The 17,107-nt window shown below is 48.0% G+C and overlaps 5 protein-coding genes across 5 annotated transcripts; 2 read left to right on the top strand and 3 right to left on the bottom strand.

The window, feature by feature from the left end:
• Window positions 1-581: 581 nt before the first annotated feature.
• BJ212DRAFT_1351717 (uncharacterized protein) lies at window positions 582-1,665 on the top strand. The gene is made up of 5 exons (XM_041335539.1): window positions 582-852; window positions 903-911; window positions 964-1,146; window positions 1,195-1,291; window positions 1,341-1,665. The coding sequence occupies exons 1-5, from the start codon at window positions 745-747 to the stop codon at window positions 1,514-1,516; spliced, it is 573 nt and encodes a 190-aa protein (XP_041193658.1). The 5' UTR covers window positions 582-744; the 3' UTR covers window positions 1,517-1,665.
• A 2,366-nt stretch (window positions 1,666-4,031) lies between these two features.
• Window positions 4,032-7,081, top strand: BJ212DRAFT_1576834 (serine carboxypeptidase S28-domain-containing protein; the record flags this gene model as incomplete). Its single annotated transcript, XM_041342176.1, has 14 exons — window positions 4,032-4,102; window positions 4,155-4,435; window positions 4,487-4,539; window positions 4,594-5,007; window positions 5,062-5,106; window positions 5,161-5,455; window positions 5,507-5,563; window positions 5,700-5,884; window positions 5,928-5,969; window positions 6,168-6,350; window positions 6,404-6,425; window positions 6,478-6,564; window positions 6,612-6,699; window positions 6,749-7,081. Exons 3-14 carry the CDS (start codon window positions 4,491-4,493, stop codon window positions 7,079-7,081), a joined length of 1,800 nt encoding a protein of 599 aa, XP_041193657.1. The 5' UTR covers window positions 4,032-4,102; window positions 4,155-4,435; window positions 4,487-4,490.
• Window positions 7,082-7,942: 861 nt separating this feature from the next.
• BJ212DRAFT_1351693 (uncharacterized protein) lies at window positions 7,943-8,886 on the bottom strand (the record flags this gene model as incomplete). Its single annotated transcript, XM_041335538.1, has 2 exons — window positions 7,943-8,069; window positions 8,597-8,886. Coding segments are annotated over 2 exons (177 nt in total), but the record flags the coding sequence as incomplete, so codon positions are not given.
• On the bottom strand, window positions 8,710-11,254 carry BJ212DRAFT_158314 (peptidase S28). Its single transcript, XM_041342323.1, has 10 exons — window positions 10,792-11,254; window positions 10,697-10,741; window positions 10,350-10,644; window positions 10,240-10,296; window positions 9,922-10,106; window positions 9,516-9,698; window positions 9,443-9,464; window positions 9,306-9,392; window positions 9,171-9,258; window positions 8,710-9,121 (listed from the first exon to the last, which is right to left on the bottom strand). Exons 1-10 carry the CDS (start codon window positions 11,039-11,041, stop codon window positions 8,789-8,791), a joined length of 1,545 nt encoding a protein of 514 aa, XP_041193655.1. The 5' UTR covers window positions 11,042-11,254; the 3' UTR covers window positions 8,710-8,788.
• A 3,101-nt stretch (window positions 11,255-14,355) lies between these two features.
• Window positions 14,356-16,621, bottom strand: BJ212DRAFT_1270685 (peptidase S28; the record flags this gene model as incomplete). The annotated part of the gene is made up of 10 exons (XM_041330908.1): window positions 14,356-14,688; window positions 14,738-14,825; window positions 14,873-14,959; window positions 15,012-15,033; window positions 15,087-15,269; window positions 15,498-15,682; window positions 15,819-15,875; window positions 15,927-16,221; window positions 16,276-16,320; window positions 16,375-16,621. 10 exons carry the CDS (start codon window positions 16,619-16,621, stop codon window positions 14,356-14,358), a joined length of 1,542 nt encoding a protein of 513 aa, XP_041193654.1.
• Window positions 16,622-17,107: the final 486 nt, after the last annotated feature.

The following is a 17,107-nucleotide window of genomic DNA, read 5'->3' as shown; positions in this document are numbered from 1 at the left end:
TACTGCATACAACGACACGATACCATTTCATAAAGGTGTGATTGCCGCGTCCAACCTCTCCGAGCACAGCACATGCATTTCTCTATGACTTAAAGCGCTCTGTTGTAGCATCATTAATTGCTCTTACAACTTGGTCTCGGGGAGTTAGAGGCGCTTGTTATCCAATTCTGTCAGTTGTCATTTCCCTGGCTCTGGCACTTGCCTACCAAGGCACGTCATGCGGATTCAACGTTCCACTAATTGACATAACGTCAGGATCATGCGAGTTGGACGTTCTTTCTAATACTCGTCTATGAATTTAGGGTTATCAAGAATCTATGGTTTGCGAAGTTCGTGAATGATATGCATGTTTCTCAAGCGAGTTGATGGCGTGCTAGTCAATTCTGTGATGAGGTCCATGCAGATCGCTGCCCTTACCTGGTAAGGTTCGTGTATGCTGCCATCCTTCCCAGCTTGGCAAGCACCAGTATGGCGTGCTTACTTATATCATTTACAGTGAACTACTATATAAGACCGCCTCAAGTTTCACGGAAGAGGATGAAACATCAACTTTAGGACTGCTCTTACCCATTGAGTCGAATGGCGAACAACTTAACCAATCAGCAAGTAACCTGACTGCTCTCAGACCATTGATTGATCAATTTTTGTAGGCCACCCGAGTCGCTGCCAGACCATTGGGCGGTTCCAGATTTTAATAAACATCCCATACTGTCCGCATTATTCCGTTCACTCTGTTTAATCTCAATGGGGAGACAGTCTCTCGAACATCACTGGAAGTCTAAGATCAACGATGATGAATGGGAGAAACATAGGAAAACTTTTGTCGACAGACTGAGTAATACTAATATAGTGGTAGGAAATATCGATATCACCTAACCGTGTACTGATTTTTGACATTCCAGGCGGGCTTGGTATGCAGCACTTCTCAGGGCCAAAGAAAAAAAATCTAACACTGGACTGCAGGTGCTCACTACCTCAGCAGTCTTTCTTTCAACGCAACCGCCGCTAACGTCATTTCTTCCATACACTATACGCACTTGCTATATTTTAGCCCTCGGATCTTTCGCGCATGCCCTCGGCGGTCTGCTTTCCGGTTTAGCTGTGGTCAACATATATCAAGCCTGTGATCGAATCTGGGCTAAAGATGTTTGTAGCAGACCTGACTGCACTTATGCGCATTCACAAAAATTGCAGGTCCTGACGGCCACACGCTTTCGACTATGCTGTACACTTCTGTTCATCAGCTGGCCGACTATATCCCTCACAATTTCTATCTTCTTTTTGATGTCATGTGAGTGGTCCTATATTGATGCGGAGACCAATCTAATAGCACCCCATAGCTCTTATGATCGCGTGTTACGCTTCTGGAGTGTGGTGGCTTCAATTCTTGGCGACAGTAGAGATATTGTCCTGGGCGTGGTTGCCCCCTCTCTTCGCTTGGTGTGCACTCAAAGAGACTCTTCCAAAAAACTTGCGGGCATCCAGACGGCGGGCTGGCACCAGGCTGCCTTCCTGAGGTATGTATATGTACCTTCAAGGAACTATGATGAGTCGCGTAACTCGCTACTCCATCAGGTTGTGTTTGAGCACGTGTATGGCCAACGTGTCGATGGTCTTTGGATTACACCCAGAAATGACACATGTATATTATCAGAAGTTGGTGCCTGCAGTTGTCCAGACTCAGTGGCGCTGTTCAGATGCTATATTCTACTGTATAGGAGCTTCTTCTTCTGCTATCCAACTTTGGATTCACAGCGAGGTGAGCCGTGTGGAAGTTAACACACTCGATCTCGCAGGTGTGTTTCTTTCGAGAACTCGAATGGTCAAATCCGAGTTATCAAACCTTCATAACGAAGCTTGGGATGCTTCTCGACAGCAGGCAGCACCGCACGACTTAATGTGGCGCAAGGTAATTTCCGTGGCTCATGCCAGCATGTTGAATTCCTTGACAAAGGGCTTCACAGCGCCTATCACAGATTGATGCAATGCATTGAAGTCTAAAACCAGGACACATTATATCGGACTAGCCGATGTGACAGGCCATAGCTGTGCGTGCATGTGCACATCGCTGTGCTCCGGAAACAATTCCTATTGCAACCTGCATATGTGATAATGTTCAACGGCTCGTAGGGTCACACTCTCCAATGCGCTATGCTTGTATATTATATCGCAGCGGTGGCTCGCTGCCAGTTCCCGACTCCCTTGACTGGTCAATTTCTTCACTTGATTCTTTCCCCCGAAGGCTCGTACACAACGTTCCACGATCTGTGCAATACATGTCTCTACTCGTCTCTGTCGTCTGGCCAGCGTTTTCCAGAGTCATGTTCAGCACTCTTCACAGCAACCCTTCACAGCTTCTCCCAAATTCCTTCAGACATAGGCTACACGGGAACGGCCTTCCCGTCAACACCATCCATTTAACCATGTTCATGCAGAATCTCGTCGGCTTTAGTCCACCCTGTCAGTCTACTCAACGCCTTTTGTATTCGCAAGCCATCGAGGTCACCCTTAGTTACAGGTAGTATCTTCTTACATTTGACCGGCCCATTTTATCTGCACTGTGTCAGTTGTCAGTCACTTTCATGTCTCTCTTGACGCGTGCGGAAGACCGGTGGCAGCCAAGGCACTGAGCAGTAGTACAGAGAGCGGGAGCCGACAGCGCACTTAGGTTATCTGCATGGCACGAAGGCGTATGAGTAAACCGGAAAGGATCAGCATTTAATGTGGCTACAAGAGACGAATGCATGTTCGAAAGAACCGCACTAGGCTGATGGACGAAGTGCTGGAACACAGTACTGACGGTATCTCAAAGTGAGTGCGTGAAAATAAAATGTTATCATGTCCAGGCGTACCAGAACGTCAGATGCGGCACTCTCGACAGAGATAGCATCGGTGGGAGGGAGGCAGATTTGGCAGCTCAAAGCTTGAATTGCAAGGGTCCGCTGTAAAGTGAAGACATACAACGCAGGGCGCTGAAATAGCCAGTCACGTGCAAGGAATGCAGATCGGCGAAACACCTAACGTTTAAATGTGGTCCTTGGCAGAAGCTTCATACAATGGAATTGGGCCAACCCGAAATCAAGACAGCGTGCGGGGGACCTCGTAGACCACAAAAGAGTGCCCGAGGTAAATGTTCAGCGCAACAAAAGTCATGCATCGTAGCAAGACAGGCAAAATGGCAAAGGGACATACCAACGCAATGTGGGGAGAGGGAAAACTTCCAATGAGGTAGCAGATGCGGTGGGTGGTCTAGGCCTAAACTTTAAACGATTCACGTGCACATGAAAATAGGGGTACCTGAACGTTTAGAGGACCTTACAGAACCCTCCCCACTTCGTGGAGTCGGGGATGCAGATTCGCACAGCTTTGGCCGTAGTGAGAGCTCGCTGATGTTAGTAGAGTGCGATGATCATGTTGCAGGTGCGAGATTGCAACAAGAATGGACATGGGAAGGTAATTGACGAACGGGACAAACTGAAACCAGATGGGCTGGGAGTTGTCTAAGGAATTGGGATGAGCGAGGAGCAAAGCGCTGGAAGGCTGACACCTTTGAAATCATGGTTTGGATAAAACGCGTATTGAAAGAGAGCCATTAGGAGCGGATTTGAGACGCGATAGAGAAATTTGGTTGCACGGGCAGATCTTGGGAACCGACGAGATGGTATTGCAGTAAGCTATATGCACTCGGATAAGTTACATGAAGTGTCGGAGAAACTACTCGACACGAGAATTGATGATATTCATGCGGCAATCTAGGGTGGATAACTTTCAGCCAAATTCCAAGACTGGGAAGTCACACGCCTTCTTTCAGCAGGCAATACGGGATCCATTGACTTGGGAGCAGGTTGGTCAACCCTGGGAAGGCCATACTCGCAGTATCTACACCATTATCATTCATCCCGCTGGCACCCTTGTCGCTTCCGCATCTGAAGACAAACATGTCCGTCTCTGGCGGCTCTCAGATCGACGAACCATCGCCATCTTCCAGCACTCATCCAACCTGACATGCGTCACGTTCTCTTTGGACGGCAAGCACATCCTCAGCGGAGGTCTAGATAAAGAGATCTCAGAGTGCCAAGTACCCAGTGACATTAATTCAAAGGCGAGTTTCCATCCTTGACTCTTATAACGCAATTCGAGCATCCTTCGTGCAGATCCTGGCTATCACGACAGCCCGCAATGAGTGCATCGCTGGGGACCTGGACACCGCTGAAGAGTTCCTCACCCAAGAGATCGATACCGATGCCAACCCTTATACTTCCTATACCAATCGCTCATTCGTTATGGCCCGAAAATACGACGGAGAACGACCTTTACGATGAGGCGATTGAAGGGACACGTCTGAAGACCTAGTCACTTGTACCTCTCATACTACTCCCTCTCCTCTGAAGAGGCAGCCAATAGTCAGCGATGCAGTGCAAACAATACTTGCTTTGTATGCCCCGTCTATTTTGCGATGGCTTTGCCATTGTCTGAAATTTTGCAGTAAGATGATTCCCAGGGCACGCTGGCGTTTCTCCATCAATATTCATTCAAACGGTAAACCTTTATGCAAAAAATTCACCAGCAGGCTCATAATTTACCACCATCGAGGAATATGTGACGAGCCTTTGATCTTCTTTGACCAAGAGTCAGTTCAGGCACATTGGGCCACTGAGTGGCCTGGTTACCCTATACATCCCGACGTGACGGGATGGCTGCACATAAAACGCTCCTCTCTCGCCAGGATTATGCCGTGTAGTCCAACCCTTGCGATCAAGATGTGGGCCCTCACGTCGCTGCTACTTGCGGGCGTCGCCCGAGCAGCCATTCCCAATCTCATGCTTCGTGGTATGCAGTCTCTCCCAAAGATTCCAGTGCCGGAACGTTCTATCACTTCGCCGAATGGCACAGCACTACCAAACATCACAACCACCTATTACTTCGACCAGCTCATCGACCACAATAATCCAGACCTTGGAACTTTCCAGCAGCGATACTGGATGAACTGGGAGTTTTATGAGCCTGGTATGTCACAAGGATCGAGGTACGCTTCAAGTGACACTGACGCGTGCATTCAAGGTGGTCCCGTTATATTGATGACGCCTGGGGAAATTAACGCGGATGGTTGGTTTTACTACAATCGATTTGTCGTCTTTCTCTCAAAGTACTTGAGTTCAGGCTTTGAAGTCTTCATTACCAATGACAGTATCAATGGTCTCATTGCCCAGCAACAAAACGGTGCAGCCATCCTCATCGAACACCGTTTCTTCGGTGATTCCAATCCATACGACAACCTCACGTCACAATCTCTCTCGCTCCTCACCATCCAGCAGGCCATTGATGATCTCGTGTACTTTGCGACCACAGCCGACCTTCCCATGTCTGGGGGTGATGCTGTGAAACCAGGTCAGGCGCCATGGATATTGGTCGGAGGAAGTTACTCGGGAGCCCTTTCCAGTTATACGATGGTCAAGTGAGTGCCACCAACAGATGTTGTTTTTTCAGCATAATGATCGGCTCAAAGCAAACCGGGAATTTTCTGGGCTGGATATTTATCCTCTGCTACCGTGGAAACGATCACGTATGTCACTTTATTGCGATCATCGCTGACTTCTATTGATATGACGGATTGCTTCTCTCTTCCTTTACAATCACCTCTGACATGGATGAATATGTGGTCGCTTATTGAATTCCGGCCTCTTCTGAACCAAAATTAGTGACTATTATGATTATTTCACCCCTATTCGCGAGTACATGCCACAGAACTGTTCTTCTGATGTCCAGGCAGTGATCGCCTACCTGGATAAGATGTACATGGCTAACGACACGGCTGGAATCCAGACGCTGCAGGAGGCATTTGCCCTCGGCGGTCTCAATCATGTAGGCGATTTCGCCACCGCACGTGAGTCGTCCTTGTGCTTCGTTCACTCTTAATACTTGCGCAGAGCGGCCGCCTGCACTCCCTCTGATTCTCGCAAAGTCTTTGAGTTTGTTTTGCCTTCGGGTAATCATCCACATCAATGTTACCATAGACATCCGGTAACATTGGTGCGGGATGATTATCCTCTTCATTGATGTCGCGTCACCCGTCTGGGTACGAATTCGTACATTTGTCCTTGGACGATGTTCTATTTCTCAATTTGGCCTACTGTCTTTTATCTAACTGACTCTACTCGGATCAATAGTTCAATACAACCTATGGGATTGGCAATCCCTCTCACCTGATGACGGCCCAGGATCAATGTTCTATCAGTTCTGCGATGCGCTCGAGGTCAAGGACGGTGTCAATGCCGGACCTGACGGGTGGGGACTTGAGAATGCTATTAACTCTTGGGGCGACTTTTGGAACACTACATACTATAGCTACAGTACGGTGGTCCGTTTCATTTTTGATTTGACATGGCTAATCTGGATGGTGAAGCCTGTCAGGATAAAGACGTTGAGTACGTGTTCTTGGGACGTGCTGTGCTTCGCACTGCCTAACGGCGAAACTAGAACCTGCCTTGGGACGTTTGATCCGACTATCACCTACTGGACTAATATTACCGTGGACAATGCGGCCAGATCATGGTTTTGGATGGTGTACGCATTCTCATCCGCATCGATATCTAATCTGACAATCTCGCTAGGTGCAACCAAATCGGTTTCTACCAGGTTGGTCCCCCTGAAGGCCAACCTGCGATCGTGAGCCGCATCATCCAACCCAGTTTTGTAGAGGTACGTAGATTTGATCTGACAAATGAATATTCATCAACATAATCATCAGCGTCAATGTGTCAACATGTTCCCTCAAGCCTTCGCCTCTCCCCCTGATACACCCACGGCAAAGACAAATGCAATGTACGCTGGTTGGAACGTGAACATCCCGCGTATTTTCCTTGCCAACGGTTTGCGCGATCCTTGGCGCGGGGGAACCGTGTCTGCTGATGGACTGAATAAACCCAACACTACTAGCATGCCGATCTATATGAGCGACGGATTCCACACCTCGGACATGATAACGGATAACGGCGTTATAGATCCGACTATCGCGGTCGTGCAGAAAGCAGGATTAATGTACATGAAGGAGTGGCTTGCTGAGTGGAAGCCTTCTACGTAGTACAAGATCGAGTTGTTGAGACTTGTGCACAGGCAAGTTATCTATCAATAACTTACTATTTTATACATCTCAGGGTGCAATGGGCGATTCGTGGTTCCGTCTGCCACTCAGGAACTAGCATCCGTAGTATTCAAAAGCCTCAGGTAATTGGTTTACGCATAACCTAAATTCACCATCATCACTCCCGCTGACCGCTTTCCTCCCATCCGGAGATAACGCTATAGCGTACACGTGCACTTCACTTCCTCTATCCCGCCAGTCGTCTCCTATCTGTTTCCCATTCTTCCAGTTCCATACATAGCGAGCGGTCCCTTGAACAAGTCATAATCTACTCTCCCTTTGGCAGATGTATGGCGCCCTCGACCCATTTGGTGTCTTTCAAATTTGTGGCGGGACATTATCATCGATGTCTCCTGTGCCGGTGAAGACATAATCAACTACTGGATGCAGCTCCGTTTCAGCTTTCACACAGCAAAGTTTAAAATCATCAATTACGTTGACACCAAGACACAATAGGCATATACATCAGGAGTGCACTTGAAGTTTAAGCTGTTACGTTTTACAATTTTTATCTTCGTGTTTGCCTCACAGCTTACAACATATGCTGTGGAATTGATGCGCTCAAGCCTCGTTTCTGATCACGTGGAATGCCATCAGTCATAATATTCACTCTACGACGGACTGACCGTATGTACACTCTTCATGTGTCCCGTCACAACCTTGCCCAACACAACTTCACTCCGCTATCCTTCTGTAATTAATGTGGAGGCTTATGATTGGGAATGCTCCACACTAACATTCGCTGTATGAATGAACATGTACCTGAGGTAGTCGGTGCCAGGCCGTCGACAGAACAGAGTACGAGGAGTGTCTTTGCTCTGAATCACATACAGTGCAGACAAAACAGAATAGCTGTGGCCTTGAGAACGAGATGCACTGTCTACATTCAACTACTGCTCCCTAAACGTAGTGGCCTTGATCATGTAGTCTATGCGTTGCTCTCAGTTTTCAAGGTAACCGTCAAGATATCAGATCTATTGTCTACTCAATATATCTGATACAGATAGTAGCAACAGAGTTCTGTGGCTATTTGGGCTCAAACCTGAAGGGTTTGCGACTCGAAACGTCATTTCTAACCTAAGGAGAGTTCATGATGAGCCGTGAGGGCGGGCGGGCCTCAGCAGCTCAATCTTTTTTAGAAATCGAAGAGTTTCTGCTAGGGTAGAAAACAATGCGTCGAATAATGTGTCGAGAGTGAATAGTTTGCTTTATAATTTAAATTCTGTTCGATTCTTCGTCTTGATTTGAGGATCTTGCGCACATTAAGAGATTCTAGCTGCTATAAGGGAGAGGAGGGCGGGTGCGACGAAACGATAGTGTAGTCTAGCAGTAGAAGACTTGCAAATACTACGCGGTAGTATGAAGCAAGAAGGATGCGAACTTCGAAAAGCTGTGCCGCCGCATAGACCTCATTCTATCTACGTTTTCGTTCCTCAAACTTACATAGAATATAATCTTCGCTCAAATGAATTTCTATAAAAGACGATGAATACTGCTTGAACTATAGAGCTCAAGGACAACGCTGCACATACAGTGCGGGTTCCTGAGTGGTCACAAGGAACCAGCGGGATCCGTTTTGAGACATATAATAAAGTTACTAATATAAACAACTTGCCTATTCACAAATCCCAATGATTCAGTCTATTATCACGCGGACGGCGTCCACTCAGCAAGCCACTCCTTCATATACATCAATCCTGCTTCCTGCACGACCGCGATAGTCGAGTCTACAATGCCATTCTCCGTGATCAGGTCTGAGCAGTGGAATCCATCGCCCTCGTAGATTGGCATGCTGGTGGTGTTAGGTTTATTCAGCCCATCAGCAGAGACAGTTGCTTCGCGCCATGGATCGCGCAGGCCGTTGGCAAAGAAGAGACGTGGAACAGTCATGTTCCAACCGTCATACATCATGTCGGTTTGTGCAGTGGTCGGCTGAGGTGGATAGGCAAAGGCTTGAGGAAACATGTTCACGCATTGGCGCTGGAGACTATGTTGAACAATGCTCATGTTTCGTATCCAATATACGTACCTCTTCGTAAATGGGTTGGAGGATGCGGCTCACAATTGCAGGCTGGCCTTCAGGGGGACCAACCTGGTACCATCCGACTTGATTGCACCTGTAATAATTGTCAGAGTGGATATTCGAACTACTGAGAATACATACACCATCCAAAACCATGACCTTTCTGCATTATTTATGGTAACATTAGTCCAGTAGGACTGGCTCGTGTCATACGTCCCAAGACAAGTTCTAGCTTTACCGTCAGCCAATCTGGAAGACTACGTCTCAAGGGTACATACTCAGCATCCTCGTCTCCACAGACTTTACTATCAAGTTTAGCCACATCGATCAGAAATCAAGGGGACTGCATACCGTAGTCGTAGTATGTGGTATTCCAGAAGTTACCCCAAGAGTAGATAGCATTATCAAGTCCCCATCCCTGAGGTCCGGCGCTAACGCCATCCTTGACTTCAAGTGCATCACAGAACTCGAAGAACATTGCTCCCGGGCCGACATCAGGCTGCAGAGATTGCCAATCAAATAGGTTGTATTGAACTGTTGGCCCAAGCAGAGTCAGTCGAGTCAAGAAGGCAGCAGAATAGTTTAAGAAAAAGAATATCGCAGAAGGAAAATTTGAGGTAACCATATGGAAAAGGAAGAACCCCACACGCTGGTGAGGGTAATATCAACTACAGATGTTGCGCGGATCAGAAGCCCTTCGGACCGTGCTGTCCGTTCTACGCAAATACATAAAACTGAATAAAGGACGACAACTCACGTGCACTGGCGAAATCGTCTACGTGTACAACATCTCCGAGGCCAAATGCTTCCTTGAGGGTCTGGATTCCAGCGGTGTCATTAGCCGCGTACATCCCATCTAGGTAGGCAATCACTGCCTCTACATCAGAGGAACAGTTCTGTGGCATGTAATCACGAATAGGGGTGAAATACCCATAATAGTCACTGTTGCGGTCGAATGAAGCCGCATTTCAATGAATGACCATGTTGCAATGGAGATATATCCAGGTGATGATAACGGTCGAAGAAACAATCACATCAATGGGACATAAACGGTGATTTCAATAAAGTGACATACGTAATTGCTTCTACGACCGCAGAAGATGCATATGCGGCCCAGAACAGTCCCGGTTTGCTTTACGCAAATCATTAACGGAAACAAACAAACATTTCTGGTAAGTTACTCACTTGACCATCGTCCAACCCGTGAGGGCCCCCGAGTAGCTTCCTCCAATCAGTATCCATGGCGCCTGACCTGGCTTCACAGCATCACCCCCAGGCATGGGAAGATCAGCGGTATTGGCGAAATACTCGAGATCATCAATGGCCTGCTGGATGGTGAGGAGCGTAAGAGATTGTGACGTGAGGTTGTCGTATGGATTGGAATAGCCAAAGAAACGGTGTTCGATGAGGATGGCTGCACCATTCTGTTGTTGAGCGATGAGACCATTGATAGTTTCATTGGTAGTGTAGGCCTCGTAGCCTAAAAACCAAGTGCTTAAGAGAAAGTCGCAAACCAAGGATGGTAAACTAACCATCCGCGTCAGCTTCTCCAGGCGTCATTAAGATGATGGGGCCGCCTTCAATGCATCAGGTTGACGTTACTCGAAGCTCAATCCTCACGACATACCGGGCTCGTAAAACTCCCAGTTCATCCAGTATCGTTGCTGGAATGTCCCGAGGTCCGGATTGTTGTGGTCGATGAGCTGATCAAAGTGATAGACGGTTGTAATGGGTGGGAGTGCTGTGCCATTCGGCGAAGTAATAGAACGTTCCGGCACCGGGAACTTTGGTAGAGAAGGCATGCCGCGAAGCATGGCGTTCGGGGCAGCTGCTCGAGCAAGACCTGCAAGCAGGAGCGATGCAAGGGCCCACATCATGTCGAACCTTGATGACAGGGATGGCACTTGACGACATGACGATGGTCAAGGAAAGACCTTTTATAACCACAGCGAGGCACCACACTTCTGATTTGAATTCTGAAACATGTGCTACTTACTTGACTTCGCAAGACTCAGCAACAACATGTGGGGAGTTCTCAGGATTATAATTGGACGTACTAGCTGCAGATTGCTCGACGGCCTTGAACTCGCACGGCTGAGAATCATCGGTAATTTTAGATTCTGATCAAGTACTATGCGTACATGCTTGGTGGCCGGACTTCAGTAAAGATTTAGAAGCTAGCACTACTTGGCGATCACCGCTTGAATGCCATGGCAAAAGGTCGGCTGGAAGACAACAATATCCTATGAGAACCTGTCATCTGATTCTTGCAGCACATGCGTCGGGTGGGAGAAGAACTACACGCCACACGATGGCCAGCATGGCTAAGTGAGCTACTTTAGAGAAGACCAGCTTGAAGTTGTACCACAGTTTCTGAATCGTGCACAAGTAGAAGTTGAAGGAATCCCCTTTTGGCACTCGTTGGCCCACTGGGATGGCGATGTTACTGAAGTTCAGAAAGTTCGAGAATTGGGCAGTCTGAAGTCTGCACGGACTTGACGCAGACTCCGCGTGCAGTCATTTTCGGGGGTTCCCGGCCAGCGCGCATCAGCCGCCCAAGGTTGTCTGACTACGCCAGTCCTGTCAGAATCTGTCATCGCTCGCCATCTCTCTCATTGCCCGCCGTCTCTCTCATTGCCCGCCGTCTCTCTTATTGCCCGCCGTCTCTCTCATTGGCTGCTGGTTCTTTCTCTACCTTCGTGGCACCTCTCGTTGCCCGCTGGCTCTTTCTCCACCTTCTCACAAGCTGCGGGCCCCATAAGTCAGGAAGGCTCTAAGATAAGGCCCTATTTTAGAAGAACCTTTTGTCTGCAGACTGCACAGCGTGCCGCACGAGGCACGCAAATTAAGAAATTCAAGAAGTCACAACGAGCCATCACTACCATCATTCTTTTGCACCATTCCTCATTAATTTTATCATTTGATTTGTCCGTAGATCATCCTTGTATGCCTGATGAAACGTATTATTTTATGACGACGATAAGCGAGGGTCAGTTCATGGGGGAACTTGTCGTTGATGGAAGGGCCGTTTCGTGGTCATCAAGGCAACAGAAAATCGACTCGTTGCCCACGACAGAGAGCAAGCATGTTACACACGTAGTAAAGGAGGCGCTATGGACGTATTCATTGATCAGCGAACTCGCCCCCACAAACCTACCACCCTTTTATCAGACAACCAATCCGCAATCGTGCTAGCAGGAGATCGTCAGTACCGCACTCACACAAAGCACATCGACGTGCGTTTCCATCTCATTCGTTGGGTCATAAAAGAGGGCAAACCGCACCTCGTATTCTGCCCAACCAAGTAGCCCCAGGCAAGATGTTTCACAATAGCCCATAGATAATGCACTGCATGGGATGATATAGCGAATGACAGGTTACTATTGCTAGCGGTAGCAAGTCAAGAGCGATGTTCACAGGCACTATGATGCTGCGGAAGGCGGGTGTCATCCTTGAGTAAGTGTGTACGATGACGAATCAAGTAAGGTCGAGAAGTGATATCTGTGCAAGCTCGTGATGTGTTCGTAAGGCGTCAAAGAAGGTACCAACTTCCGTCTGCTGGTCACATGGTGTGCAGGACTCAGTTGTTGGCGGTGGATTCAGAGTGCTAGATGGTGAGAACAGACCCACGCCTTGTGTGCTGGCTGGACGGGACAGGATAATCAGCGGATGATGTGAGACGGTGGGCAGACAAACTTCGGGCTGGCCGGAAACTCTTGAAAGACGTTACACAGACCTGGAGTCGGTAGAAACATAAGCATGCAAGAGTGCAGATTATGCGCAAGGGCGGTGGCAGGCACGAGGTGCAGTGAGATGACTCATGTAAGACGGTACGAGAGTACACGAGAGAAGGCGGTCGATGATTCGATTAGTGAAGGAGAGCACTCAACGCAAGTAAGAGGGCGGCAGGTGCAGGAGAGTGGTAGCAGGAGGTGCAGCAGGCTTTCCGCCGAATGCCGTTAGCTAGTGCAACGAAATAGCGGAAATTCGAATAAACAAATGTAACTCACAAGTTGGTATACGGCAGCGAGGGTGGGAGGCACGAACGCAACGTTAACATTGCAACTCCGCTCGAACCCAGCCTTAGACTAGCCCATCGTATTAGACTTTGGCCCCAGAGTGCGGCCAGATCACTGACTTTCACGAAGCTAGTAAATACCATGACTCGGCCCCGAGCCTCAGCGACGTGTTACTGTGGTTGTTATCGACATGTCCTGTAGGGAAATAGATTTACTGACTCCATTATCACTATTAAAGCCCGTTGATTGTCATTCTAGGCTGTTAAACACCTATGTATTAATGTCGATAATACATACAGTATGCTACGACTAGTAGAAGTGTAGAGTTCATCACGACACCATTGATAATACCGTTGTGCACAATGCGCACCAAAAGTCACGAAAACATTTGCCGCTGCTGCGTATTTTGTGGCTTTGCACTGGAGCCGTGTTTTTGGTATTTGCATTCTTGACGTGTTCAGCCAATGTCCAGCTGTACGCAGCTTGTGGTATGAATGTACGCCGTAGTGAAGCGATAATTGATCATGTACTTGATAGCACATCATATACGCGAAAGCAATTTTTATCAAGTTACAACAACCAATTCCTGAGTCCTTTCTGCCAATCAGTGCACTCGCGAAGTTCAGCGATCAAGCTTAAGAAAGGTAGACGTCAAAGTAAAAAGCAACTGTGCCCGGGTATCAAAAAACTCGCTGGCAACTGGCCCTAAAGATCGTTTTTGAACGACCCGGGGTGTTGTGTATCTTCAGTCGAAGTTGCAACGTCGAGCCACGGACTGCTGTCCATTTTTGCCTTTTGATACCGCCTTTCATCGCGTCACATCGCTAAAACTCATTAAGCAAGTCAAAAATGTCAAGATCACGGTCGCAAACTCACAACCTTCAGCATTTCCTCTTGGTCGAGCGCCTCCGGCACTGTGATTGTGATCCTCAATGGAGGACCTATCAGAAAAAATCAGCCCAGAACTCAGCCAACTTATACTGGCACTGGAACTACAGGTGCATTACGGAAAAAATATAAACCAGTTAACTAGGGCTTTCGAATACCACGGATGCTGGTTCCTGAGTGGCAGAAGGAACCACGAACCGTCCATTGCACCCTGAGACGTATAGAATGATGAGTTATGGATAGATAACTTGCCTGTGCACAAGTCTCAACAACTCGATCTTTTACTACGTAGAAGGCTTCCACTCAGCAAGCCACTCCTTCATGTACATTAATCCTGCTTTCTGCACGACCGCGATAGTCGGATCCATAATGCCATTATACGTTATCAGGTCCGAGGTGTGGAACCCGTCGCTCATATAGATCGGCATACTAGTGGTGTTGGGCTTATTCAGCCCATCAGCAGACACGGTTCCCCCGCGCCAAGGATCGCGCAAGCCGTTGGAGAAGAAGATACGTGGGACATCCACGTTCCAACCAGCGTACATTGCATTTGTCTCTGCCGTGGGTGTATCAGGCGGAGAGGCGAAGGCTTGAGGGAACATGTTGACACATTGACGCTGATGATTATGTTGGTGAATATTCATTTGTCAGATCAAGTCTACGTACCTCTACAAAACTGGTCTGGATGATGCGGCTCACGATCGCAGGTTGGCCTTCAGGGGGACCAACCTGGTAGAAACCGATTTGGTTGCACCTAGCGAGATTGTCAGATTAGATATCGATGCGAATGAGAATGCATACACCATCCAAAACCACGACCTGCCTGGATTATCCACAGTGATATTAGTCCAGTAGCTGATAGTTGGATCAAACGACCCAAGGCAGTCCCTAGCTTCACCGTCAGGCAGTGCGAACGACATTACGTCCCAAAAACACGTACTCGGCATCTTGATCCTGACAGGCTTCACCATCCAGATTAGCCATGTCAAATCAAAAATGAAACGGACCACCGTACTATAGCTGTAGTATGTAGTGTTCCAAAAGTTGCCCCAGGAGTTAATAGCATTCTCAAGTCCCCACCCATCAGGTCCGGCATTGACACCGTCCTTGACTTCGAGCGCATCGCAGAACTGATAGAACATTGATCCTGGGCCGTTATCAGGTTGCAGAGATTGCCAATCCCATAGGTTGTATTGAACTATTGATCCGAGCAGAGTCAGTTGGAATAAAAGACAGTAGGCCAAATTGGGAAAAAAACATCGATAAAGGACAAATGCATTCACACCCAAACGGGTGATGCGACATGAATGAAGAGGATAATCACCCGAAGGCAAAACAAGCTGAAAGACCTTGCGCGAATCAGAGGGAGTGCAGGCATCCGTTCTGCGCAAGTATTAAGAGTGAACGAAGCACAAGGACGACTCACGTGCGGAGGCGAAATCGCCTACATGATTGAGACCGCCGAGGGCAAATGCCTCCTGCAGCGTCTGGATTCCGGCTGTGTCGCTAGCCATGTACATCTTATCCAGGTAGGCGATCACTGCCTGGACATCAGAAGAACAGTTCTGTGGCATGTACTCGCGAATAGGGGTGAAATAATCATAATAGTCACTAATTTTGGTTCAGAAGAGGCCGGAATTCAATAAGCGACCACATATTCATCCATGTCAGAGGTGATTATAAAGGAAGAGAGAAGTAATCCATCATATCAATAGAAGTCAGCGATGATCGCAATAAAGTGACATACGTGATCGTTTCCACGGTAGCAGAAGATAAATATCCAGCCCAGAAAATTCCCGGTTTGCTTTGAGCCGATCACCGTGCTGAAAAAACAACATCTGTTGGTGGCACTCACTTGACCATCGTATAACTGGAAAGGGCTCCCGAGTAACTTCCTCCGACCAATATCCATGGCGCCTGACCTGGTTTCACAGCATCACCCCCGGACATGGGAAGGTCGGCTGTGGTCGCAAAATACACGAGATCATCGATGGCCTGCTGGATGGTGAGGAGCGAGAGAGATTGTGACGTGAGGTTGTCGTATGGATTGGAATCACCGAAGAAACGGTGTTCGATGAGGATGGCTGCACCGTTTTGTTGCTGAGCAATGAGACCATTGATGCTGTCATTGGTAACGTAGACTTTGTAACCTGAACTCAAGTACTTTGAGAGAAAGGCAACAAATCAATTATAGTAAAACTAACCATCTGCGTTATCTTCTCCGGGCGTCATCAATATAATGGGACCGCCTTGAATGCACATATCAATATCACTTGAAGCGCATCTCGACCCTCGCGACATACCAGGCTCATAAAACTCCCAATTCATCCAGTATCGCTGCTGGAATGTTCCAAGGTCTGGATTATTGTGGTCGATGAGCTGGTCGAAGTAATAGGTGGTTGTGATGTTTGGTAGTGCTGTGCCATTCGGCGAAGTGATAGAACGTTCCGGCACTGGAATCTTTGGGAGAAACTGCATACCACGAAGCATGAGATTGGGAATGGCTGCTTGGGCGACGCCCGCAAGTAGCAGCGACGTGAGGGCCCACATCTTGATCACAATGGTTGGACTACACGACATGATGTTGGTGGGGGAGGGGCGTTTTATATGTAGTCATCTCGTCGGGAGGTGTAGGGTAACCAGGCTGCTCAGCGGCCCGATGTGCCTGAATTGAAGTTGGTCAAAGGCTCGTCATGGATTCCCGGATGATGGTAAATCATGAGAAACTACATAAATCGTACCTGCCCTGCAATTAGCCTGCTGATGAAAAATTTACATAGAAATTCTGTTCACCGCTTGAATGAATATTGATGGGGAAGCGCCAGCGCCCTGGGAATCATCTTAATACAGCGGATAGAAGTTGCTCATTTCGCCAGCGATCACTTTGGTAGTGCAGGAAAATTAGCCCGGGGCAGAGTGCATGGTTTTTTTTTCAAGTGCGGTGATGTCCTCGCAAGTTTCACTGCCTGCTGACTTTAGTTGGCTAGCACGTCGGCGTTTCGTAAATACGTAATTTTGGTGACCCTGGGCACTGCG

The sequence above is a fragment of the Suillus subaureus genome (genome assembly GCF_016647635.1).
Source record: "Suillus subaureus strain MN1 chromosome Unknown BJ212scaffold_14, whole genome shotgun sequence".
Lineage (NCBI taxonomy): Eukaryota > Fungi > Basidiomycota > Agaricomycetes > Boletales > Suillaceae > Suillus > Suillus subaureus.
This window is presented reverse-complemented; position numbering and strand designations above follow the sequence as displayed.